This window comes from Somniosus microcephalus, chromosome 5, assembly GCF_052327205.1.
Source record: "Somniosus microcephalus isolate GS21.2 chromosome 5, FLI_Smic_1.0, whole genome shotgun sequence".
NCBI lineage: Eukaryota > Metazoa > Chordata > Chondrichthyes > Squaliformes > Somniosidae > Somniosus > Somniosus microcephalus.
Window position 1 is genome coordinate 154,368,306 of NC_140991.1, and position 27,319 is coordinate 154,395,624.

The 27,319-nt window shown below is 48.1% G+C and overlaps 1 protein-coding gene across 1 annotated transcript in view; it reads right to left on the reverse strand.

Annotated features, from left to right (window-relative positions):
- thsd7aa (thrombospondin, type I, domain containing 7Aa) overlaps positions 1-27,319 on the reverse strand; it is a 771,919-nt gene that overhangs the window by 170,198 nt on the left and 574,402 nt on the right. The window contains exon 9 of the mRNA XM_085988376.1: positions 13,804-13,919. Within this exon, the coding sequence (XP_085844502.1) occupies positions 13,804-13,919 (116 nt within the window). The remainder of the gene's footprint in view (positions 1-13,803; positions 13,920-27,319) is intronic.

Here is a 27,319-nt window from a genome sequence, read left to right on the forward strand (position 1 = left end):
TACATTACATAACTCTTGTTTCTATTAACACTCCACTAAACGTTTAAGAGGAAATCTATATTTACATTATTCTTGGGACTTGTTCAGACTACAGAACGACAGACAAAATAAAATGGTTTGTGTTTTTCCCCTTTTTTGGTTCTCTTCCTAAGCATCTTAATGTTTTTTTTAAGTCAATAAAATGTAATGACCCAGAAATTCGGGTCTCCACGGGTGAGTACGCACGGGGTACTCACCTGTAAGCCCAATGGAAGTGCCGGTTTCCTGCATGCATTGCGCATGCGCGGGAAACTGGCACTTCCGTTCCCCTGAACAAAGGGGTTAAGAGGTCGAATGCATGCGCGGGAGAGGCTGCGCGTGCGCATCGAACTTAGGTTTGTTTTTTTTTAACAGGTTTTCCCGGGCAGGTAAGTCTGCAGAATTTACACATTTAAAAAGCAGGCGTAAGGCCTGCTTTTTACAAGGTAAGTGGTGAATTAATTAAAATTAAAACATTTTTTCCACAGGTTTATTATTTTTAAATGCTTTAAAGCAAGGTAAGTTTATTTTTAGCCCTGTTAGAAAATTAATTTTTTTTTTCAAAAATTTAAATTATTGTTTAAAATAGTTATTTCATGTAATTTATAGTTTACTAGCTGGAGTGCCCGGCGGTGCCGAGGCTTTTTCAAGGGCATGTTGTTGTTGGAAGAGAGAGAGAGAGAGCGCGCGACTGGGGGGGAAGAGAGAGCGTGACTGGGGGGGAAGAGAGAGCGTGACTGGGGGGGAGTGAGAGAGCGACTGGAGGGGAAGAGAGAGAGCGACTGGGGGGAAGGGGGGTGGGGATGGGGAGGGGGGAGGGAGGGGGAGGGAGGTGGAGGGGAGGGAGGGGGGAGGTGGAGGGGGAGGGGGGAGGTGGAGGAGGAGAGGGGGAGGGGAGAGGGGGAGGGGAGGAGCGGGGGGGAGAGGAAGGGGAGGGGAAGAGGGGGGGAGCGGAAGGGGAGGGGAAGAGGGGGGAGCGGAAGGGGAGGGGGAGGGGGGAGTGGATGGGGGAGGGGACGGGGGAGGGGAGGGGGAGGGGGAGGGGAGGAGGGGGAGGGGGAGGAGGGGAGGGAGGGGGAGGGGGGAGAGGAGGGGGAGAGGGGGAGTCCCCGAGCCCCGCCCCCCGACCCCCGATCTCCCACCCCCCGATGTCCCGCCCCCCGATCTGCCGATGTCCCGCCCCCGATCTCCCGATGTCCCGCCCCGCGATCTCCCGATGTGCCGCCCCCCCCGATCTCCCGTCCCCCGATCTCCCATCTCCCGATGTCCCGCACCCCGATCTCCCATCCCCCGATCTCCCATCCCCCGATCTCCCGATGTCCCACCCCCCAATCTCCCGATGTCCCGCCCCCGGATCTCCCGATGTCCCGCCCCCGCGATCTCCCGATGTCCCCACCCGAGCCGGCTTCAAGACCAGAAAGACGCCGCCGCGCAACCTACCGCGTGAGGCCCGGCCGGACTCAAGTCGCGCACCGGGCAGAAGATGGCGCGGACGCTGACTCCCGCCCCGCCCGCCTTTACTAAGATGGCGGCGGTGGCGACGCTCTGCTCAGGCCTGCCCCCTCCAGCCTTCACAAAGATGGCGGCGATCGCGGGCCTTTTGTCGATCGCGACGGGAGGCGCCTAGCTCGAGCGTGGCTGGTCAACAGACGCCCAGGCTTTGAGGCCTGGAAAAACGGTGAAAGGTAGGAAAATTATAGAGGTTAGACAAAAGATTTACAAATTAATTAACTTTTTTAAAAAACAATTTGTCTTTTAAAAGCAACTTTTTTTTTGCTGGAAATGTAGATTTGAAAAGAAACACGCAGAAAGCGGGAAAAAGAAAGGAAAAGTTTGGAATCAAGATGGCGGCGACTCACCTCGGTTCAGAACGATAAGGCCCGCCCACACACGCACCGATTGGTGGACCGTCAGGTCACCGAAGCGTAGGATTGGTCAATCGTCCCGTCACTCGACCGTAGGAGGGCCCTCCCGCAGGCGCCAGGAACGCGCCGTACGATTGGTCGACCTCGACGTCACTCGATGCTAATGAGTGGATAATGAGCGGAATGTTGAACGTTTTTTGGATACCGCGGGCGCAATTTTTGTCTGGCTGAAACGTAAATACGCTTAGGATGGTTCTGGAATCGTCAGCTTTCTTTCGATGTAACACACGTGTAGGTACGCTCTATAACTTTCGAGTTAATTCAATACAGACAGACAGAATGACAGACAGACAGATGTATCCTTTTATATATATAGATTTTTAAAATGTGATTTTTTAAAACATTTATTTGAAGATCTAGTGATGTTTTGGGGCCGTAGTATTTATAAGTTTTGACAGCTCTTCTTGTCAAACTTATGAATGGAGCATTCCCTGCTCCGATTGGCTCCCCATGGCCCACGTGATCCCACGGGATGCATCGAACTAACTGCGCCCCTGAGATACGCAAGCACTGCGCGCCGGCAGCTGGAGCAGGCCCTGGATCGGAATTCCACGCGGGCCCACAGCTCAACAGCCGGCGCGCAAGGTAAGTGCAGGTCGGGGTCTTACACCTGTGGGAAGCCCCCGACCCGAATTTCTGGGCCAATATGTAACTCCTACAAATCCTCCCCTGCCCACCCCCTCCTCAACAGCATGATTGCATGTTTGTGTAAAGCTACTCACTTCATTCGATCGTTCAAAATCAAATATTGAGAAATTTCAATTTTAAAATGCTTTAAGCATTTCAGAGCCTCTTTAATAGTATTTGGATTTCAAGACCTGGTTTAAAAAATGTGACATTCTTTCAAGTCTCGTTGCAGCTTCAACAGAAGAAGTTGTTCCAAGTATTTCTTTCGCTCTTCAACGTTTTCATTAAATATACAACAAAAAAATAATAAAATAAACTCTAATTCCAAATGGAGCTCAAATAAGAAAGTGAATAAAGTGGTTAAGCTTCCTAAAAAGGTGGTGAGGTTATCTATGCCCAGCCTTGGTGATGAGTTGGGATCAGTTTTGGAGAAGTAGTTTCCTATTTTTCTGCTGCCATTCCCTCTGTCCCTCACAGACTCTGAGTTACAAATGGGGGCACAAACTTTTTCCCCTTTCTCATAACATTATTTAAATAACCCTGATAGACTCTTTCAAAAAGGGGACAACATCTGGCAAAATTTAACTGGAACAATTTTCGAATATAAAAAAAAAATTTCACCGCAGACCTAAAAATTGTTTGCTTTAGCTTCCTTCCAGTGGCCATTGTACATGTGCTGTGCCTCCATCTGTGTTGTTTCAAAGTGTGGCCGCTGCTCAGTTCCCGGGAACAGACTACGCACACCCTCCTGGACCTTCATCTCTCTCTCCCTCTCACTGTCTCTCTTTCTCTGTCCCTGTCCCTCTCTCCATCTCTCTCTGTCCCTGTCTCTCTCTCTCTCTCTGTCCCTGTCTCTCTCTCTCTCTGTCCCTGTCTCTCTCTCTCTTTTTTTTCTCTCTGTCTCTTTGTTTTGCTGTCTCTCTCTGCAAAGAACATCGGAGCAAAAGGAGAAGCAGAGAATCAGTGTCGATTCAGAAGAGAGCTTTCCTCCCATTTTTTGAAATCCTGTCAGTGTTGAAAAATTTGCAGAATTCTTTCCCTCTTAGGGGAAACACTTCTTGACAATGCTTTCGTTTTTGTGCTCGAGGTAATGACGGTGCTCATATCAGACACCAGCTCCACTAACCTGTTCGCAATTAATTGAATGTCCTTATTACTAATAATAATTTCTTTCAGTTCCTCATTCTCACTAGGCCCTTGGTTCTCCACTATTTCCGGGAAGTTTTTTGCGTCTTCTTCCGTGAAGACAGATACAAAGCAGGTGTCAGATGACGTCAGTTGATGACACGTCATCTGCCGGTTTTCTTAAAGGGGCCACCACCATTTCTTTTTGACATGATTTTTTCAGTATTTGACAGCATTGAGGTGCTGCAAACACTGACTATCACTGTACAAAGGTGAGCCCTTTCACCCAGACTCTCCAGTGACTCTCTCCTTAGGCTAAAACAGATGGCAGCTGCAGGTGAAGTTACAGAAGCGATCTGTCACTGGAGAGAGAGGTTCTCCCAAAGAGGTGGGACTATACAAACACTTCAAAGCTTGTCAAGTACAGAAAATTCTAAACACATTAAAAATGACTTTCCCAACATTTTCTTACCTCTGCAACTCACCAGTGTCCCATTGGATCCTTCACACCACTTCTACAGCTGTCATCTATACACAAACATTACAATAGACCTACAGCACGCCACACTTACCCTGGTGGGGTTTCCCGATGTTGGGAAGCCCGCAGAAGAAGTGTCAAAATTGGAAAAAGCCTCTTAACTGCCTGTTAACTACCTGTTAACAAGCAGTTAAGTGGCTATAATCCTCTTCCTGCCGCTAGGAGTTGGGTCCCAGCGCAAATCGGGGACCCGTCTCCCGGGAAAATTGATTGGTTGGAAGCGGGTTCAGGACCCGCTGCCAATCTTTTTGATTTTGCCAGCAGTCCCGCCTCCAAACCCAACCCCTGAGTGCCGGCAAAATCACCCCCAAAGTATTTGTTTAATTTCTCTGCCATTTCCTTATTCCCCTATTCCCCATTATAATTTCTCCTGTCTCAGCCTGTAAGGGACCCACATTTACATACCTATAGAAGCTTTCACAATCTGTTTTTATGTCTCTCGCTGGTTTACTCTCATTTTTTTTTCCCTTTCTTTATCAATTTCTTGGTCCTCCTTTGCTGAATTCTAAAATCCTCCCAATCCTCAGGTATACGACTCTTTTTGGCAGCATTATAAGCCTTTTCCTTTGATCTAATACTGCCTTTAACTTCTATTGTTAGTCACAGTTTGACCACTTTTCCTGTGGGGTTTTTGTGCCTTAAAGGAATGTATATTTGTTGTGAATTATGTGTTAATTCTTTAAATGTTAGCCATTGCTTGTCCACTGTCATACCTTTTAATGTAGTTTCCCAATCTACCTTAGCCAACTCACCTCTCATGCCTACGTAGTTTGCTTTGTTTAGATTTAAAACCCTAGTTTCGGATTTAACTAAGTCACTTTCAAGCTGAATATAAAATTCTATCATATTATGGTCACTCTTCCCTAAAGGCCCCTTCACTACAAGGTTATTAATTAACCCTTTCTTGTTGCACAATACTAGATCTAAAATAGCCTGTTCCCTAGTTGGTTCCTCAACATACTGATCTAGAAAACTATCTTGCATACATTCCATGAATTTGTCCTCCATACTATTACTGCAAATTTGGTTAGCCCAGTCTATATGTAGATTAAAGTCCCCCATGATTACTGTATTACCCTTGTTACATGCGCCTCAAATTTCCTGATTTATACACTGCCCTAACATTACAACTACTGTTTGTGGGCCTATAAACAACTCCCACCAATGTTTTCTGCCCCTTGCTGTTTCATAGCTCCACCCAAACTGATTCTACTTCTTGATTTTCAGAGCTACGATCCTTTCTCTCTACTGTCTTTATTCCATCCTTTATGAACAGGGCTACCCCTCCTTTTCCATTTTGCCTATCCCTTCTAAAAGTTATGTATCCTGGAATATTTAGTTCCCAACTGTGGCCAGTTTGCAACCACGTCTCCATTATGGCTATTCGATCAAACCTGTTCATTTCTACCTGCGCTATTAATTCATCTATTTTGTTGCAAATGCTTCACACATTCAGATATAGTGCCTTTAGCTTTGACTTATTTCTCTTTTTCCTGATGTCACCTAAGTCACTGATGCCTTATTACCTTTGTTACTCTCTGTGACCCTTCCTGACCCAGTCTGCTTATTTTTACCCAAAATTCTACTCTGTTCTAGAGCCTATACATTTCTCTCGCTGCTTTTAAATTTACTCTTTCCTGAATCCTGCCGCCCCCCCTTCATTAGTTTAAAGCCCTATCTACTGTCCTAGTTATTCGGTTTGCCAGGACACTGGTCCTAGCCCGGTTTAAGTGGCGCCCGTCCCAGCGGAACAGCTCCCTCTTTCTCCAGTACTGATGCCAGTGCCCCATGAACCGAAACCCCTTCCTCTCACACCACTCTTTGAGCCATGCATTTAAACCTCTAATCTGTTTGTCCCTATGCCAATTTGCACGTGGCAACCTTTTATGTGGCACCTTATTGAATGCCTTTTGGAAATCCAGATATGCTACATCCACTGGTTCCCCTTTATCTATCCTGCTAGTTACATCCTCAAAAAACTCTAATAAATTTGTTAAACTTGATTTCACTTTCATAAACCATGTTGATTCTGCCCAATCATATTATGATTTTCGAAGTGCTTTTTACCACTTCCTTAATAATGGATTCCAGCATTTTTCCGACAACTGATGTCAGGCAAACTGGCCTGTAGTTCCCTGTTTTCTCTCTCCCTCTTTTCTTGAATAGCAGGGTTACATTTGCTATCTTCCAATCTACTGGGACCATGCTAGAATCGAGAGAATTTTGGAATATTTCTATAAATGATTGCCACAGCTTATGTACTGTCATGTCTTTTAATCTAATTTCCCAATCTACCTTAGCCAACTCGCCCCTCATACCCATGTAATTGGCTTTATTTAAGTTTACGACTCTAGGGGCTAGAAATTTGTTATAGCCAAGAAATGGGCAGTGTTTAGACTAAAAATGATTAAGTAGCACCAGTTGAAAATCGTCCAGGCTGCACGCAAAATTCGTCCTCACTCCTCATTAAAATGATTGCAGTCATAATTCTAGTCTAAAAGCTCAAGCTCAATGGCGTTACACTGAAAAGATGGACCAATATTGGGGGCAGTCTAAATGCAAGTAATGATTGCCACAGGTTTTTTTCACTGCTTAAAGGGAGGATTCATTGATGCTGTAGCACCTCATTCTCAGCATTGTTGGGTGTGCTGATGCCTCAACAACCATAAGAAGGAGGACAAGGAGAAGGAGCACTTACTTACAAATCCTGATAACAGATCGCCGCCCCTGAGAGAGAGCCTGGAGGTTTTCCGATGAAGCTTTGGAGACATTGGTTTTAGTGGTGGAAAGAAGGTGGGCGGTCCTGTACCTGCCAACTGGCAGGAGGCCCTCGCCACAAATCTGCCGGACTACATGGAGGGAGGTGGCACACCATGTCATGGGCAGCACTGTGGTCCCCAGGACCCACCCCTAATGCAGGAAGAAGTTTAACAAGCTCACACGGGTGGTCAGGATGAGTGAAGGCTTTAACAAATGCTACATACCACCATGCCAAGTATCACAAGCTTTACACACAGCCCAATGCACCACACCCCCAGCACTCACCCACCACAATCTCTACCTATCAACACTCACACCCACATCTCACACCTTGCACACAATGACAACTATTCAACTATGGCAGAAACAAGGGTCATTAGTTATTAGAATTCATCTGATATATGTGATATGTTTATAGATAAAATTATTAATTATGTTTGGAATATTTTGTCGTCTCTCTCATTTCACCTTTGCACCCAGGAGGATGCTGTGATATGGTGTGAGACAGGGACTATATGATAGGGATATGGTGATCTGGGTTTTCATTCACGCGAATCGGACTCTGATTCTCAGGAATGAAACCCCAGATCACCATATCTCTTTGGAACTCCCAGTCATGGCTGCAGAGAATGGTATCTATCCCCCTGACTATACTGTCCCCTACCACAACAGCAATCCTTTTCACTCCCCCCACTTAAATGGCCTCCTGTACCACGGTGCCATGATCAGTTCGCTCATCCACCCTGCAGCCTTTGCCCTCATTCACACAGGCAGCAGGAACTTTGTACCTGTTGGATAAGGGAAAGGGCCGAGGCTCCTCTAGTACTGCGCCTGGGGTCCCCTTACCTGCCTGAGTTACAGTCATACCATCCGGTCCCTGATCACTAACCAGACCTCTACCACTACCTAACCTAAGGGGTGTGACTGCCTCCTAGATCAAAGTGTCCAGGTAACTTTCCCCCTCCCTGATGCTCGCAATGTCGACACCTCAGATCCCAGCCCAACAACTCTGAGCTGAGATCATCAAGATGTAGACACTTAGGGGTCAATTTTCCAGGGGCCATCAGGCGGGGTTTCAGGCGTGTGGGGGTGGAAAAAAAAATCAAAAATCGCAAAAATAGGGGGTCGCGACCCCCCCCCCCGCCTGATTCCCCGCCCCATCCGACTTTCACCCCGGTGTTTCAATCCAACCCGAATCAGTCCCGCCCGCAGCTGGCGGGACTGGTCGTCGGGAGCCTAATCACCAATAATTGGCATCTTTAATGCCATTTTAAGGGGCCCTTGCTATTTTCAGCCTTTTCCCATGCTAAACACGCCTGGTGGGAACCCCGCTGATGAAACCTGGTGTGAACAATGTTGGCTTGCTTACTTTCAGCTGGAGGTCAATCAGGAAAGAAGAGATTTAATCAGACAGCCTTTGTAGGTTACAGGACCTTGTTGTTTCAGGCTTGGGGCAACTTGTTCAAGGCTTAGGCACAGCTGTGGAAGGTTGGAGCCTCACACACTTCCCCAGTGTGAGCTCCTGGGAAGCCCCTCTCGCCACCCTCACTCAGCGCTTCCTCAACTGAGGTGCCTACCAGAAGCATGGGAGGCATATTTTCCTTCCTCTCTTGGCATTAGAGGACCTCCAGTCCCCATCGCGAAATGACACACGCCACAACTGCAGAAGTTGCCATCTGAAATTTTATTTACAATAACCAACTGATGGCATTTTTAAAATACACATTTCACCCAAGTGACTACCCTTGTGATTAGTGGTGCTTTATTTTTCTCTTACGCGTGCTCCTACGTAGTGGTTCCCCTGTGGCTTCAGCAGATGTGGAGGCCCCTTGCTCACTTTCCTGCTGCTCCTGTCTTGACACCTTTGGCGGGCGTCCTCTGGGGTGGTGAGCCTGTGAGGGCTCGCCAGCAGTCTGCTGCTCCTGCGGCTGTGCAGGGGTTGAGACCTCTATCTCCGTTGGGTGTGGACTCCGGCGGGGCTCTGACCGAGGGCTCTGCAGTGGCATGGAAGTGTGAGCGCTTGGAGAGGAGCCCCCACTTCCTTGAGGTCTGCCACCAACCTCCCTCTCATGGGTCAGGTCCCCCTCAGTGCCTGCAAGTGGCTTGAGAGCAGCTTGCTGCACATCAGGGGGCCTTGGGGACCCGTTTCTACAATGGCAGTCCTACTCAGAGGGCCTGCCATGAAGGTCTGGTTTCTCTGCTCAATAGCTAACCATCGCTCCTCCAGAGATGTCAGTCTATTCTGAACACTCACCATGTTTTCAACACTCTGGCGGCTTAGCGCCTCCATGGCCGTAGCCATCCTCTCCTCTACTGTAGCCATCCTTTCCGCAGAGGTTGCCATCCTTTCCGTGGTGATGCGTTCATGCGCCAATGACTCCACAAAGGCTCTGCTCATGTTCGCTATGGACTCCTCCATTCGCTCCACACTCACAGCGGCCCTGGAGACAAAACCTGCCAGAGACTCCTGCATCTGTGCATGGAGATCCATCACCTCTTCTCTTGCGGATGGACCCAGAGGCAAAGGGTCGACATGCAGCACAGCTGAGCTAGTAAAGTCCTGCGCCCTCCGACGAGGACTCTCCACTGCTGCCCGTCTCCACCATCTGCTGATGCTCACTTGTGAGCTGTGATACACCAGGTGACAACACTACTCGATCTCGCAAAGGTCCCACTGAGGTGTGAGTGTCTGCGCTGGTGCTGGGTGCACTGAATTCTGCTGACGCTGCGCCCTCAGAGGTGGGAGCTTCCTCTGAGGCGTCTGGCTGCTCAGCCTCTTTCTCCTCTGCAGTGGGGACGGGGGCTTCGGATGGTCCTGTGGGGGAGTAAAGGAAAGAGTTAGAGATGTGATGCCAAGGTTACATGCACATTGGATTTTGCAGATGTTCATAAGTCCAAATGATGTAGCTTCAGAATCATAACAGCAACTCATGCTATTTCAATGAGAGAGATGGAAAACTATTCTGTCACCAGCTTACGGGCCTGCCCCTGTCTCTCCTTCCCCAGCTTCCACAGCCACATCAGCCCCGACAATTTCCAGGACTCCTTCCTCCCACGGGGTCAGGTGGGCTACTGAGGGTGGGCCTCCTCCAGTCCTGGCTCGCTCTCTGTTGTTGTGAGCTCTCTTTTCCTGCAATGAGGGAGACAAGTGGAGTTTGAGTGAGAATGAAGGAGTGAGTATAGAGATTGCATAGCATAGATACTTAGAGGGAGACAAAGATGGTGTGAGGCTGCAAGACCAAGGGCCCTCCCTGTGTGTTGTCAGTTGTGTTCAAAGCATCAGAGTGAGAGGGAGTGTGAGGGCTGCATGATGGAATAGTTATGTGAATGTGAGCATAGAGAGAGAGAGGGAATGGGTAAGGGTGCATGGATGTGACTGTGAAGTGGGATGTGGAGGAAGAGAGTGCTAAAGCTGAGTGCTGGTGGGGAAAGGCAATGGGGATCAGTTTGTGGGTGGTGGAAACTTCATACTTACTTTTCCTGTACGGTGAAGTTCATGGAATCGCTTCCTGCACTGCATCCATGTTCTTCTGGTGACTCCCAGCGAGTTGACATCTGCTGCCACCTGCATTCATGCAGCCTTGGTCTCAGTGGGAGGCCTCTTCCTCCCTGACCTAGGGAAGAGGACCTCCCTGTGGGCCCTCACCCCATCCAATAATGCCTGCAGTGAAGCCTCGTTGAATTTGCAGCCAGCTTGGGGTCTGGCACTGGCCACAGCTGCTGCAGGCTCCTCTGCCATCCTGTGTGGTTCGTATTGAAGCCTCCAGAGGTTGCAATGCTTGCTATAGACTTTAAAAGTACCACGAATGATGACATCATACTGTGGGGCTTTCTGACTGGAAATAGTCAATTAGCAAGGGTTCCCACACGCTGGAAATGAATTGGCCAATTGAGGGAAAATTGCATCAATCTGGCAGACCCATTTACATTCGTGTGGGAACCCCGACATTCTGGGAATCCGACAATTCCCCGCACCTGCGGGAAAATCGACCCCTTACTGTAGACGTGTTTGCCCGGCATCGCGATGCTCTCCACAAACTCCCACATGCTGCAGTTGTGGTACACCACCTGCAGTGCCATCCCTATATAACCTTGTTTTATATATTTAGTTAATTAAAGTTTATGTATTTAATTAACTTAGCTGATAGTTAAAAAAATGAAACTGATTACTTGACCTAGTTTAAGTTATTAGGTAGATTAAATTAAATATTTCCCTGCAACACAAGCCACTACAAGTATTGGAGGCAAAAAGCAGCACCTCCTTCCTCCTCCTCTACTCCGAATTCACACTCTCTCCAAATTCCCAACTTTAACACTCTGTTTAAGTACATTCCATTTCAGATCATTCTGTGTGCCAGCAGATGCTGTTTACTTTTATACACTTTTGACCAACACCCAAGTTACAAGTGCTGACTCAGCTTCCTGCTCACAGTAATTAGCAACTATTCAAACAAACACTTACAGCTGATTGACAGTTAACTGGTGGTTTCTGTTAATGAGAGTTTATTTTACAGTTTTTAAACTTCTAAGATAAATTCAAAATGTTAAAATAAATTTCACTTTTTACAGCTAGTATTCACCCAGTACTTACCAGAGACTTCCACTCTTTCCAAATTCCCAACTTTATCACTCTAAATGTACTTAGAATCCCACTAGACTAGTGTGATCTTTCTATTTCCCACACCATTGTCTCTGAATGCAAATGCCAATTTACTATTAATCTTTCTGTGGACTTGTGTTCACTAGGACTTAAACGCCAAGGCCTAGAAATTCAGTTGGGCGCGCCAGCTGTTAGCGCCTTAGGAGGAGTAGATCTCGAGCGCTAGGCGCTTAGCGCCCGGGCGCAGCGCGATCTGCGCCTCGCCCCAACTTCAGTAGACATTTAGCGCCGGCGCAAAGTCTTAGCGCGCGCCCTGCTGCGCGCGCAGATCATGACGTCATTTCGTCGTGCAACGCCCTTTGTGCGCCCGGAACCGGAACTTCACTCGCGCCGCCCCATTGTGCGCCGGGCGGCCCTAACGACTGTGAAGTGGAACGGTACACAGCCGAGGCGGGCCGCGGGGAGCGCAAATTAAAGGGCACTCCTGCAGTAGAAAAGGCAGCCATTTTGCAACACTTTGTGAGAGACAAAGATGATGATGATGAGGATGAGGATGAGGAGGAGGAGGAGGAGGAGGACCACATAACAAACTGATGGAGAGAAGCCCTCCCCAACAACACAAATACAGCAGTCTCGGCCTTTCAAAAAACCATATCCACCCTCCCCCTTTAAGAGCTCACCGGAGCCAGAGTGTCTGCCGTCAATCAGCAGCTCGCCGCACCTGCCCTGCGCCCACCTTCCGGTGTTAGCGCCCGGGCTGCCGGCTTAGCGCCTAAAGAGAGCTGTGCATCGCCAGTTTTAGCGCTCGAGCAAACTCTTAGGGCGATGCTAATGAATATCGGGGAAGTGGCCTCGAATTTGTGCCGGGCGCAAACTTTAGCGGCCGCCCGACTTTACCGCCCCAAAAGTGGCTATAATGAATTTCTAGTCCCAAAACTCATGTAGCTTTAGAGAGAAGTGAGAGTAAATGTTCAACCCATTGATCTCCATGGGATTCATATCCTGGCCCAAGAGGCAAAAGAACAATGCACAAACTAAATATGTCATCTAGTCACTTAAAGGAAAGTACTCCAGCCCACTATTGTATCCAATACCCTATAGCCTAGTTTTTTTTAATTGTTTGGTTAATTTTTATCATTCCTGATTCTAGGGTGTTTAAGATCCTCATCTAAAATGCTAATCCAGCACTTTCAACATTTTCTGCTTTTATTTCAGATTTCCAGCATGTTTTTTTTTACCCTCTATCTCTATTGTTTAAAGTTCTCATCAATGCAGATTCGATTTAAATTCCAGTGCCAAAGACGAAAGGACAATCTTTAATTCACCATGTCAGCTAATCTTCTCCACCATAAAATATAATCTAGCAGTCTGCCGGTGTTACTTCACCGGAAGTGCAACAGTAACCCGGTTAGTGAAGTAATGCTGGTGGAGTGGAAGCAACTCTGATGAATTTCCCAACCTGTGTATTTTACTGAAATAATTTAATTGAGGCTATAAGCCCGATTTGAACTAGTGGTGAGCGTAGGGCTGGTGGAGTGCGCCCTGGCTCATTGACATGAGATCCGAGCCTTTTCAACACCTGGCCCCGATTCGAATACACCAGGCCTGACTCCTGGTTGACCCCACATCAATGATATGAGGCAGGACAAGCATGATGGCTGGCTTCTGCTGGAGACCCGTAAGTGGTTTTTGGGGGGGAACGGAGGCAATCGCAACCAGGGAGGGAGGCCCAAAGTTTCCTTGTGGGATCCGAAGTAGCACTCCTGTTCCTTCCGGCCCACATGGAAACTTTCTGAAAAAAATAAACTTACCTTTTCAGCCCTCTTCTGGGCCTGCTGCTCCTTGGTGTTAGGTTTCCCTGGTGAGGCGCACATCAGGCATTGACCTCGTTAAACCTACTTAAAATGGCGCTGGGGTCTGAATGATGTCATTAGACCCTGACATTTTCATTTCAATGAAGCTGTCGCCTGCTGGGGCAAGGGCCTCGCTCACTGCTAAAATGGAGTGGACAAGGTAAGTGCCACGCTGCCAATATTTTAACCCCACACATGTCCAATTCACATCGGGCACAGGGGGTTAAAACCTGGGCTCTAGTTTATGAATTTACAGTTTATGGAATTGGGGATCAAGAGCTTGTGCTCCTTGTACCCTTTTTCAGTATGAAACCTGTGCATTTTTACCTGTAATTTAACAAACATGTCAGTACTCACCTTCTTTACATGATAAACGACAAGGTGTCCAGTGACTGTAAGATGTTACAATGCAGTCCTTTCTACATGGTAGGAGACAGGGTCTCACTGTGTCTGGTCGTAGACTTTCAGGGCATCTGAAGCAAAAAAACAAATCTTTTATTAGATGTTCTTCAGAGGCAAGGTAACAATATTTTAAAATGGAATCAGTCAGTATATTTTTCACACATTCTTAATGTAAAAAAAAACTAAATACAGACTGTAATGTTTATTTCCTAAATACTTTTTTAAAAAGGTAATTCACAACTTAAATTCATAAGATCTGTTGGTATAAATGTACTACAATTAGAAGCCTTTAACTTCCTACTACTTCTTACTACTAACCTTGAAAGTTCCTACCATGAGAAAAGTACCCAAGAAAGGTTCTTCTGGGTCAGAAAATTCAAATTAGGACAATTAGCATTGTGCTACCAACAACACAAATAGTGTCTATTAAAGTAGGCCTTTTGTTTTCTACAGATTAAACCGTTCCCATTGAGTTTTATTAATACTCTGTTATTTAGTTTCAGCTATTGCTGTAATCAGCCTCCAGATCAGTGTACAAGGTGATAGAAAGTGATTTGTGTTTACAAATAGAGCTTTTTGCCATGCAAGATTGATTTGGGAGATACTGTAATGTAGCTCCCTCAAACAAGAGAAATGCAGCACTTTGCTCATGTTACAAGCTCATTTTAATCCTGTCAGCTGGAGAGAAGGGGCTTCGACTTGCCAACAAATTGTTATTCTATTGGATCAGGCATTCTTATGATCGTTCCCTACAAGAACCTTGTACATAGTGAAATGAAGTGTATTATGAAGGTTCCCGCTAGTTCATGAATTAATTAGCCAGTTTATTGGACATTGTCTATCTAGAGTGCTTTAATTCAGCTTACTAAAGTGAAAAACATTTGACATGAAGCCTGCAAAAACTTGTCAGATCAAAACATGACACTCCTGCCAGCAAAGCCATTACTTAGTTTAAATTATAAACACAACCTATAGTTATTTTCAGTACAAAATCATGTTTATTTTGGAGATATTTTGTACTACCTTTCATTGTGTTCAGTCAATAAATTTAGACTGACTACCTAGGTAAATTAATCATAAAAGGTAAAATTATTGCACTAAATAATATTTGCCCTTCAGACAGCAAGGGCTTATTTCTGCAATTGTACTTTATGTTAGGAACTCACTTTTATAATTGGAAATGTATATTTTACTAACAAATGTTTCTTTAAAGGTTAAAATGACTTGCCAATATTTATGGGTAAAGTGTTTTTATAACATTCCTCTGTCTGTTGTTTGGATGTAGGGGTTATGTTCAAAATATATAGGGTAATGCCTCAGAGTGCTCTGAGGTGTTTTTCTACGTGAGGGGTGCTATATAAATGTTGTTGCTGTTTAACACATTTGTATAGAATTCCATTGCTATTTATTTTAAACAGTTTAATGATGGTGTTAAGGGAGCACACAGAGGAATTAATCAAAATAAATGAATCCCCTTAGCTTTCAGTAAGCAAAAAAGCAGAATTGCATGGCTGTGCCCATGTGGAACACAAACATCGTTGATGCATTGTCAAATCTTTTCATCTGTATTAGTAAGCAATCTCCTCTCCCAGTTTAATCGTGACTCTATTTCTAATCCTGTAAGCTACAACACATACATAAAGGCAATTTCTATACGTAGTAATTTGAAACTGTAGAACTGTGACACACCTTTTTACACTTCATTGTAAAAGTATTTTAGCCCTTAACTTCCACTGAGGTTCTCCCAATCTCCAACCATCGCTTTGGCGGGAGATCGGTGGAGCACCTTCAAGAAACAGCATTACTAGCCATTTGCAGCCATTAACTGTGGGGGTTCTGTCGATCACCCACTTAAGTTAAGGCTGTAGATTGGAAGACACCCCACCAGCCACTGGAATTTCAAGGCATTTTTCTTTGTCTTTAAAACATGAAATAAGTTTGCATCAATGGTGCTGTTCACGAGCACGTTTTATGAAAATAATTCAATCAAAACAGTTCCATTTCAATTTGATGGAGAAATCTAAGCTAGTGCTCATTTGAAGTTTTGAAGTGAAATATTGATTTTTTTTTGTAGTGTGCTGAAGGTCAGGTTAAAATCAAATGATATGAAGTAAAGTGTTTTTCAACAGAGATGGGTGAAGCTAGATAAGTCCTATGGTGTTCTCTTATTGATTTGATTATACAATGATAATCCCTATTTATCAGGAGAGTACAAGAAGCTTCGCCTTTGCAGTTTTCATGAGAAGTGTCTCTGTTTAAACTATGGTGTTTAGAAAAAAAACCAATCTTGGGTAACATGTAGGATCAAGATACAGTTGTAGTTCTTCTTCCTGAATAATATGACCCTTCAGTACTCCTTAGATGATCTGATCTGTGTGAGCCTTATGAAAGATTAAAGGCCATTACATCTTTATAAAAACAGGAGTAGCATGTGTGTAGAATTTGTCTGGTGTCATTTCAAACCAATCTGGCATGAACAGAGAAGAAGTCACCAGTGACAGATGAATAGTTTGTTTTTCCACTTCGGTGTGATAAGCCCATTAACTATTACAAGACCGTTCATGCGTAGTTTAAAAAAAGACCAGTATTCATCTTTCACCGGTGCAGATATTTTTATGTAATAGATTTCAATTTTTTGGGGGGAAAGTAAGTAGAAAGTAACAAAAGAAAGTGAGCACCTTTTACTGTGTGCACGCTATATATGTGTGGGAGTTGGCATTGTAAACTTTTCATTCATTTTTAGCTGTTGATGATAAATACTATTTCCATATGGAATTATTATTATTTTTCTCCCAGGGGATAATACTTACTGCTCATCCTTTAAGAGAATTAAGTTAAGCTGAAAAATTATAATATAGATATATATTCTAGAATTGATAAGAGCTATTTGCTAAATGTAAGGAATTAACGTTTGTTGCAGTTTCAGTTCTCTTTTAGAGCTGCCTCTCTTTCAGTAATCAGTTTATCTTGTCTCATACGATCTGGAAGCTATATCTTTTTGTATTCTATTGGATCAGGCATCTGCAGTAATCTGTTGACTGAGTATCACTTGCACGGTGCTACCAAATTCTCTTTGAAATGGTGGATATTGCCACAGGAAAAGGGAATTTGTAGACTAACACAACTAATATCTTTGGCTGGAATTTTGCCTACCTGGGTGGGTCTGGTGCGGCCGGTGTCCGTGGCGGGTCGCGACCCCGATGCTGGCTCCAACCTGCTGTTGAAAATGAACTTACCTTAATGGGGCCTATTAAGCCCACCCAGCGCGTTACCCGGCCCAATGCGATGGAGCGAGGAAAGACATGCCTGGGGGAAAGGCGCGTGGGAGTGAGATGACAGTGGATTCCCGACCCGCTATCAAAAATAACAACTTTCCCACCTGACTCGCCACCGATCGCACCTGCTACCATCCCAGAAAATTCCAGCCTTTATTTACAAATAAATAGTAATATGAAGCATAAAAATCAGCATATACACATACAATGAAAACGACCTTACTCAGTCAGTGACCCTTCATAAATGCAGCTTCAGAATATGAGTCTGTAAATTCGATGAGAAAGGGTTAGATTTCCCAGTGAATTGAGTCGATTTCATCTTCCCACAAATATGCTCCATTAACCTCTCACTAAAACAAGTACTATGTGGGCCTCATTCTTATCACTCGCCAGGTTTAGAAGAACTCTCATGCTGTTTAAAACTCCTGATTATAACCCTCTTAAGGGTTAACACCAAAACTTCTGTTTACTGCTTGATGCAGATGTTTTCAAAGAACTGGTGCTGAAGAATCCAGATGGCCTTGTGGGGATGGAGTGTCTGCCTGCCCCCATTATTATAAGGGGGTCACAGGGCCAGAGTAGCAACGCCCTATGTCAGGAGTTCCTGTGGCTCAGGGCCTCAAAAGGATCTTGCTTATGGTTTGATGCTCAGGGTGCGATCTTGCCAGCCCTGGGGAGGAGGGTTTGGAGGTGGGACTGCTGGGAAAATGGCAAAATCTGGGGGCGGGTACAGATCCCGCCCCCAACCCGCCTCCATGCCATCTTGCCAGAAGGTGGGTAGCCGACCCGCGCTGGGTCCCATCTCCTTGGAGGCAGGAAGGGGATTACAGCCACTTAACTGCCTGTTAACAGGTAGTTAACAGGCAGATAAGAGGATTATCCCCATTTTACCCACACAAGTGCAGGCTTCCTGAAGGCTGCGAACTCCACCAAGGTCAGTGAGGCGAGCAGTGAGACTGCGGGGATTGGAGGGGTGCAAAAGTGCGCTGCGAAGTGTGGAGAGGTGAGTATGTGAGGTAAGTGGAAAGTGTTAGAAAAAGTTAATTACCTTTGTTTCTTCCTGCAGGCTTCAATCGTTGGGGATGCGGAGAGTCTCGCATCTCCGTGGCAGAGATGACAGATGACTGCTGCATTCTCCAATGCAACAACCATCTAATTTCTGCTCACAAAAGAGGTTTGATGGGTCTTGAATACAATAACTCATCAAACTACAGAGAATGTCAGTGTTTGACAGCTTCACAGAGCTGTCAACGATGACAATTCATCTGTCAAAACTTTTTGACAGATGAAACATCATACGCTGATGTTCTCTGTAACCAGCTTCCCCTTAATTGGCCTGCTAAGATCGCTGGGTGGGCTTAACAAGATCAATCAAGGGAAAATAGCGTGGGTTGGCCAGAAGTCAATGGAGGCGGGACTAAAACCTGACATGTGGGAGTCCCGCCTCCAAAAGCTCTCCATTGGCAAAATCCAGCCCTTAGACCAAGCATGTGTTCCTGTAAAGGGCCTGAAGTGGAACCATCTGGGGGTCCAGGCCAGGATCGAGGCCTGAACCCTGCAAAAGATTTTTTTTTTAACAATTGTAAAGTAATTCCATTTGTGGAGGGGTTGATGGGGGCATCTGTTGTTCCTAAGGAGGCCCTGAGAGCTACCACCCCCGCCCCACTGGCCATGCGACCTTTGCTGGACTTTCCAGCATATTTCCAATGGCGGGTGTCCTAGTAGTGCGGTTGGCTACTATTGTCTTAGTCTGACCACAGAAAGTCTGCCGGATCAGCAGCAGTCGTTGTTAGTAGGTGTGATCTTGGTGTCATTCCTGGGATGCTGGTCTGTGAATTTTCAGTGCTAAATATATTAAAAGTCTTTTATCTAGCATACACTTCCTGTTTTTATGCTTATTTCCTGTGTACCACACAGTGCAGCCCCCACACAGTGCAGCCATCGCACTGTGCAGCCCCCGCACAGTGCAGCCCCCACACAGTGCAGCCCCCGCACAGTGCAGCCCCCGCACAGTGCAGCCCCCGCACTGTGCAGCCCCCGCACAGTGCAGCCCCCGCACAGTGCAGCCCCCGCACCGTGCAGCCCCCGCACCGTGCAGCCCCCTCACCGTGCAGCCCCTGCACCGGGCAGCCCCCGCACAGTGCAGTTCCCGCACCATGCAGCCCCCGCACCGTGCAGCACCCGCACCGTGCAGCGATCGCACCGTGCAGCCCCCGCTCAGTGCAACCATCGCACAGTGCAGCCCCCACACCGTGCAGTCCATGCACAGTGCAGCCATCGCACAGTGCAGCCCCTGCACCATGCATCCCCCCGCACAGTGCAGCCATCGCACAGTGCAGCCATCGCACAGTGCAGCCCCCGCACCGTGCAGCCCCCGCACCGTGCAGCCCCCGCACAGTGCAGCCATCGCACCGTGCAGCACCCGCACCCTGCAGCCCCCGCACCCTGCAGCCCCCGCACCCTGCAGCCCCCGCACCCTGCAGTCACACTGGGCAGCCCCCACACTGTGCAGCTCTCACACTGTGCAGTCACACTGTGCAGCCCTCACACTGTGCAGGCACACTGTGCAACTCTCACACTGGGCTGCTCTCACACTGTGCAGTCACACTGGGCAGCCCCCACACTGGGCAGTCACACTGTGCAGCCCCCACACTGGGCAGTCACACTGTGCAGCCACCACACTGGGCAGCCCTCACACTGGGCAGTCACACTGGGCAGCCATCGCACTGTGCAGCCCCCACACTGTGCAGCCCTCACGCTGGGCAGCCCTCACACTGGGCAGTCACACTGTGCAGCCCTCACACTGTGCAGCCCCCACACTGGGCAGCCCTCACACTGGGCAGTCACACTGTGCAGCCCTCACACTGTGCAGCCCCCACACTGTGCAGCCCTCACACTGGGCAGTCACACTGGGCAGCCCTCACACTGGGCAGCCCCCACACTGTGCAGCCCCCACACTGTGCAGCCCTCACACCGGGCAGCCCTCACACCGGGCAGCCCTCACACCGGGCAGCCCTCACACCGGGCAGCCCTCACACCGGGCAGCCCTCACACTGGGCAGTCACACCGGGCAGCCCTCACACTGTGCAGCCCTCACACTGGGCAGCCCTCAAAGTGGGAAGCCCTCACACTGGGCAGCCCTCACACTGGGCAGCCCTCACACTGGGCAGCCCTCACACTGGGCAGTCACACTGGGCAGCCCCCACACTGGGCAGCCCTCAGACTGGGCAGTCACACTGGGCAGCCCCCACACTGTGCAGCCCCCGCACTGTGCAGCCATCGCACTGTGCAGTCCTCACACTGGGCAGTCACACTGTGCAGCCCCCACACTGGGCAGCCCCCGCACTGTGCAGCCATCGCACTGTGCAGTCCTCACACTGGGCAGTCACACTGTGCAGCCCCCACACTGGGCAGCCTTCACACTGTTCATCCATCGCACTGTGCAGTCATCACACTGGACAGCCCTCACACTGGGCAGTCACAATGGGCAGCGGTCGCACTGTGCATCTTTCACACTCTGCAGCCCCCACACTCTGCAGTCACACTGGGCAGCCCTCGCACTGGGCAGTCATCGCACTGTGCAGCCACACTGGGCAGCACTCACACTGTGCAGTCACACTGTGCAGACCCCGCACTGGGCAGCCCCCGCACTGGGCAGCCCCCACACTCGGCAGCCCCTGCCCTCGGCAGCCCCCCGCACTCGCCAGCCCCCGCACTCGCCAGCCCCCGCACTGGGCAGCCCCCGCACTCGGCAGCCCCCGCACTCGGCAGCCCCCGCACTGGGCAGCCCTCGCACTGGGCAGCCCTCGCACTGGGCCACCATCGCACTGTGCAGTCACACTGGGCAGCGGTCGCACTGTGCAGCCCTCACACTGGGCAGCGGTCGCACTGTGCAGTCACACTGGGCAGCGGTCGCACTGTGCAGTCACACTGGGCAGCGGTCGCACTGTGCATCTCCCACACTGGGCAGTCACAATGCGCAGCCCTCACACTGGGCAGCGGTCGCACTGTGCAGTCACACTGGGCAGCGGTCGCACTGTGCAGTCACAATGGGCAGCGGTCGCACTGTGCATCTTTCACACTCTGCAGCCCCCACACTCTGCAGTCACACTGGGCAGCCCTCGCACTGGGCAGTCATCGCACTGTGCAGCCACACTGGGCAGCACTCACACTGTGCAGTCACACTGTGCAGACCCCGCACTGGGCAGCCCCCGCACTGGGCAGCCCCCACACTCGGCAGCCCCTGCCCTCGGCAGCCCCCGCACTCGCCAGCCCCCGCACTCGCCAGCCCCCGCACTGGGCAGCCCCCGCACTGGGCAGCCCCCGCACTCGGCAGCCCCCGCACTGGGCAGCCCTCGCACTGGGCAGCCCTCGCACTGGGCCACCATCGCACTGTGCAGTCACACTGGGCAGCGGTCGCACTGTGCAGCCCTCACACTGGGCAGCGGTCGCACTGTGCAGTCACACTGGGCAGCGGTCGCACTGTGCAGTCACACTGGGCAGCGGTCGCACTGTGCAGCTCCCACACTGGGCAGTCACAATGCGCAGCCCTCACACTGGGCAGCGGTCGCACTGTGCAGTCACACTGGGCAGCGGTCGCACTGTGCAGTCACACTGGGCAGCAGTCGCACTGTGCAGTCACACTGGGCAGCGGTCGCACTGTGCAGTCACACTGGGCAGCGGTCGCACTGTGCAGTCACACTGGGCAGCGGTCGCACTGTGCAGTCACACTGGGCAGCGGTCGCACTGTCAGCTCTCACACTGTGCAGTCACACTGGGCAGCCCTCACACTGTGCAGCCCTCACACTGGGCAGTCACACTGGGCAGTCCCCGCACTGGGCAGCCCCCGTGCTGGGCAGCCCCCGCACTGGGCAGCCCTCGCACTGGGCAGCCCTCGCACTGGGCAGCCCTCGCACTGAGCAGCCCTCGCACTGGGCTGCCCCCACACTGGGCAACCCCCATACTGGGCAGCCCTCACACTGGGCAGACACACTGGGCAGCGGTCGCACTGTGCAGTCACACTGGGCAGCCCTCACACTGGATAGCCGTCGCACTGGCCAGCCCCCACACTGGGCAGCCCCCGCACTGGGCAGCCCTCCTACTGGACAGCCGTCGCACTGTGCACTGTGCAGCCGTCACGCAAAACAGGTTTTGAAAGAAATTTTGTCTAACATTTTTTTCTTAATAACTGCAATTTCTAACGTAAGTTTGTAAACCTAAAAAATACATAGTTAACAATAAAGCAATTACATTTACCCATTGAATAGTCGTTCGTGTCTTGTAATACCTGAGCATGTGCACTGTGCCCGAAGTAGTCATTTTGTTTAAATGTTTCTCTTAAGCTTGGCTGTTTTCCAATCTTTTTTGAAGAATAGCTAAAGGGCAAATTTCAGAAGCTCATCCAAAACTCTGTTCCTGTATCCGATACTAAGTCTCACTTTCCCATCACCCAATCTCGCTGACTTACAATGACTCCCAGTCCCCCATGCCAGAAATTTGAACTCATCATTCTTTTGTTTAAATTCCTGCACATCCCTATAATCTCCTCCAGAGCTACAAACCACAAACTTTCTGTTTCTCTTGCTCATCTCCTTTCCCTTTGCCCCACCACTGGTGGCCTTTAGCCACCTAGGCCCTATACTCTGGAAAATGAAGACTGTTGTGTATGTAATATGTGTGCTACTTTGAACCTATGGACAGGACTGCACTACTTGTAGGGCGTAGTGATACGCAGTACCACTCCTGGCCATAGGGGTATAAATAGTACTGTGGGTACTGATCTCCCCTCAGTTCCCGCCTGTGGGCATGAAGTAAAGACCTACGTATAGTCCCTACCTCCAACCAGTAAAGACCTGTTTGAGTTATACGTTTAAGTCTTTGTGTTAATTGTTCAATACAATACACATACTTAACACTGGCGACGAGTCAGGTTCTTACCCTGCGGCAGTTGAAGAGAGGTTTCAAACATCACCACCCCACTAGAAGCAACAGGCTTTAGGACTCTGAAGCCTCCAACAGCGACTGAGCACTGGAGTGCAGCAGCCATCCTGACAGCTTCCAGCGACTGACAGAAGTCTTTCTGCAGTTTCCTTGTTCAACCTAGGTGGTGGGGTAAGCCGTGCAGCGTTGGCTGCAAAGACAGGGCTGGGGAAGTTGGAGAAGATAAGGGCGATCGCAATCCCTGATAAGAGCCGCGGTGAAACGCGCGAGCGGGTAAGCCAGAGCCCGGGAGGGAGCGAGCAAGAGCCGCGCGAGCGGGTGAGCCAGAGGCCGGGAGCCGCTTCAAGTGCGAGGCGCAGCGCGGGCCAGCGATCGGGACCAAAGATAAGGGCCGCACTCGGACTGAAAGGCGCGGCGGCTGCAGAAGCTCAAGGTGCGAGAGCCGCGGTGCACAGCGCGGGCTATCGATTGCGGCGAAGATAAGGGCCGCACTCGGGGGCTGAAGGGAGACGGCGTCGGGGGACGGGTGAAGACCGCCAAGCGCGGGAAAACCGCCATTTTGTGGGCGGAGGACGACGGCAAGAGCGGGAAGCCGCCATCTTTGATAACAAATAAACAAAATAAAATCTGAGAAATTGCAAATCTACAATGCCTAAACACGGGAATATTAGCACCTTTGATAGTGACCTCGAAGATTGGGCCATATATGTTGAAAGAGTAAAAAAGTATTGTAAGGCCAATAAAATTCGTGACCAAGATAAAGCTCTAACATTATTAAATTTAATGGGTGCGAAGACATACGGGCAATTGAAACACCTGTTATCACCAGATGAACCGGCGGATAAGACGTTCGATGAGATTGTTACTGTCCTGAAAGATCATCTAAACCCCACACCGCTGATGCTAGCAGAACGATTTAAATTTTATGACAGAAGGCAGCTACAGCATGAAAGCAATGCTGAATATTTGCTGGAATTGCGTAAATTAGCGAAATATTGCCAGTTTGGAACGGGACTGACAGATGCACTACGAGACAAATTTGTGTGTGGTTTATTTAAACAGGATACACAAAAGCGACTGCTCGAGGAGAATGAGCTGACGCTTGAGAAGGCGGTCACTATGGCAGCAGCACACGAAGCCGCAGTGAGAGGCACGGCAGTAATGCAGCTACGGTCACCGGAGCTCAGTGCACACAAATTGGGTGTGAGTTCTGGCAAATGTTATCGTTGTGGAAAGACAACGCATGATCAGAACCAGTGTTGGTTTAAAAACCAAGAATGTAGAACTTGTGGTAGGCTTGGACATATAGCTAGAGTATGCAGGTCAGGGAAGAAGACCAGCAACAAGAAGTCACCGCAAGGAAAATACGCAAAGGTACACAAGGTGACCGAACAGGAGTCCAATTCAGACGCTAGCAGTAATGAACTGGCTAGCTTAAGCTGTAATGAACTGGCTAGCTTAAGAGTACTCAACGCTGGTAAGGGTGCAGACCTCCAGACAATTTGGGTCACTCTTCAGATAGAAGGAGTCCAAGTAAAACTGGAATTGGACACTGGATCGGCATTGACGGTCATAAATAAGAAAGATTACGGAAAGTTATTCCAACATATTCCCCTACAGGATACAGGGATTATATTGAAAACATACACGGGGCAAAGAGTGTACCCCATCGGGAAAATAGAGGTTGCAGTGGTCCACAAGGGCGAAGACAGTCAAATAATGGACTTATATGTGATATCTGAAGGAGGTTCTCCACTACTAGGACGGGAGTGGATTAGGAAAATGAATATGGACTGGCATTTCCTACAAACAATAACGAGTGAGAACTCGGTGAAGATAGTCGGCCCAGACTCTGGAACGGATGATGGTAAGCCCAACTCAGGTGCAAAAGACAAAGTTTCAGCACAGAATTCCACTGAGCAACAACAACATAGTTTAACTGTGGATTCTGAGTCTGGCAAGTCTACTGATGTGCCCATTTCTGAGGGACACCGGGCTCGAACTCAACTCCATTTCAAACTACAACAGCAATTAGAACAAATGCTTCGCCGTTTTGAGCAAGAGTTGAATGCAACGAAAGAGTTCTTTGATATAGAGTTGGAGAATCTGGAAAGACAACAGAAGCAGCTGATGGAGAAAATGGAGCAGGAGCACACAAAACGTCTGATGTCAGAGGAGTTAACGGTCAGCCAACTCCTGCATATGCTGAAGGACAGGACTCTGAAATGGGAAAAACTTGAACACGAACTTCAATATTCAAACGAAAGGGGTTCGGAGCTCTCAAAGGTTATTGGAAGAGCTGAGGTGGCAACACAGACTGAGATGACTGCAACAGAGCAGCCCTTGGATGCCAAAAGTACGCTGACTCACGTCAACGTAGAACAACAGACCGCTGAAACAGCTGCTCCGGTAGAGGGATTGAATAGTCCGATCAATCAATCTCCAAAAGAAGTTGAAGTAGTAAAATCTCAAATGAGGTCATTAGTAAACGACTTGCTGAAAGCCCAGAGAAAGCTGGATGAAGAGGTACGCATGAAGAAGTCTCTTCAGGAAAGATGTCTGGACTTGGAACAAAAGCTGGCTAACGCCCAGCTGGGTATGGAGGAAATAGAAGACCCTCTCGCTGGCCTAGATCAGGACGACACCGAATATTACTATGTCCTGTCCTGCCCAACTTGTAACTTCGACTCCCACCATACAGAAATCATGGAGGAGCACCGAAAGTCTACGGAACATCGGGAGAAGGTGGCTCTACTACGGAAAAAGGAGGAAGAGAAGGAGGAACTGCGCATGCAGCTGGCAGCTGACAGTGGAGCCCAGAGAGTCTCCAAGAAGCAGAAAAGGAAAAGTCGAAACAGAAGATGACCCATCTGAACCATTATTACCTCTACCAGATCACACACGTGGTCCCTCCGAACGGAGCCAATTCAGTTCGGAAGTTCAAACTGTTAAATCCATGGAAGGACTATTGAATGAGTCACTCCAGCAACGTGAACCGACTACACCACAGAGATTGAATCTGTGAACTGTTTTCCGCAGAGACTGAATCTGTGATCTGTTTTGACATGAAGTTATCTATGTATCTATGTTATTCTGTTATGTAAACCTGAAGTTATATATGTATATATGTTATTACGTTATGTTAAATGGGGAGATGACTGTAAAGCTAGGAAGGGAGGAATGTTGTGTATGTAATATGTGTGCTACTTTGAACCTATGGACAGGACTGCACTACTTGTAGGGCGTAGTGATACGCAGTACCACTCCTGGCCATAGGGGTATAAATAGTACTGTGGGTACTGATCTCCCCTCAGTTCCCGCCTGTGGGCATGAAGTAAAGACCTACGTATAGTCCCTACCTCCAACCAGTAAAGACCTGTTTGAGTTATACGTTTAAGTCTTTGTGTTAATTGTTCAATACAATACACATACTTAACAAAGACCATTCTTAAAATGGATACAGACTTCTGCATCTCTATCCCTCCAAGCTAAACAGAGGCAGAAGAGATTTGAAATTAATCAACAAAGCTGAACAAAAAGACAGATTAAATGGAGACAATAAATTCATATCAGTGCAATAATGAGCAGGAACCTGCAGCCACTTTTGGGTGATCAAGTCTTTTTAAATAGATTGCACAACTAATTAATTTTTTACATAGCTCTGGGCCATAAGTGTAGCCCAGATCATGTTTATTGGGCTAGTTACTATGGATTACTGTCCAATTGTAATTGGGTAAAGGCACGTATATTAAAACTGAATAAATTAAATGATTTTGAATTAATTTAGCATGAAGGAAAGATTAGTTAGAATGAATGATGTCACAATGTCATGGTACTTTATACTCACAATCATATGGATGCTTCTATTTCATAATTATTGTAAACCATTGTAATAATGATAGGTTAAGGGATAAAAATGTTAATTGAATCACTGCACTGTCAGAAAAGCCATATTCATAACACATCTAATTAGGACCGGAAATTATGGTCATGATTGAGATGTTTTTCAATTGGTGAAAAGTCAAGGAGAATATAGTTGGAATCACAAGAGTCCAAATGGCTTCTTACATAATTTTCAAGACTGCCTATGTTTTAAGATTAATAGCACTGCGCTTTAGGGAATGGCTCCCAGAATCTCAGACTCCCAAATGTCATCTTCACAGAAACAGGTTTAATAATCCAGAGTCTGTCAGTGTAACTTTCTTCCTCGTGATTCTCAATACCCTATTTAATGAGGTATAAACTGTTTAGAAAGC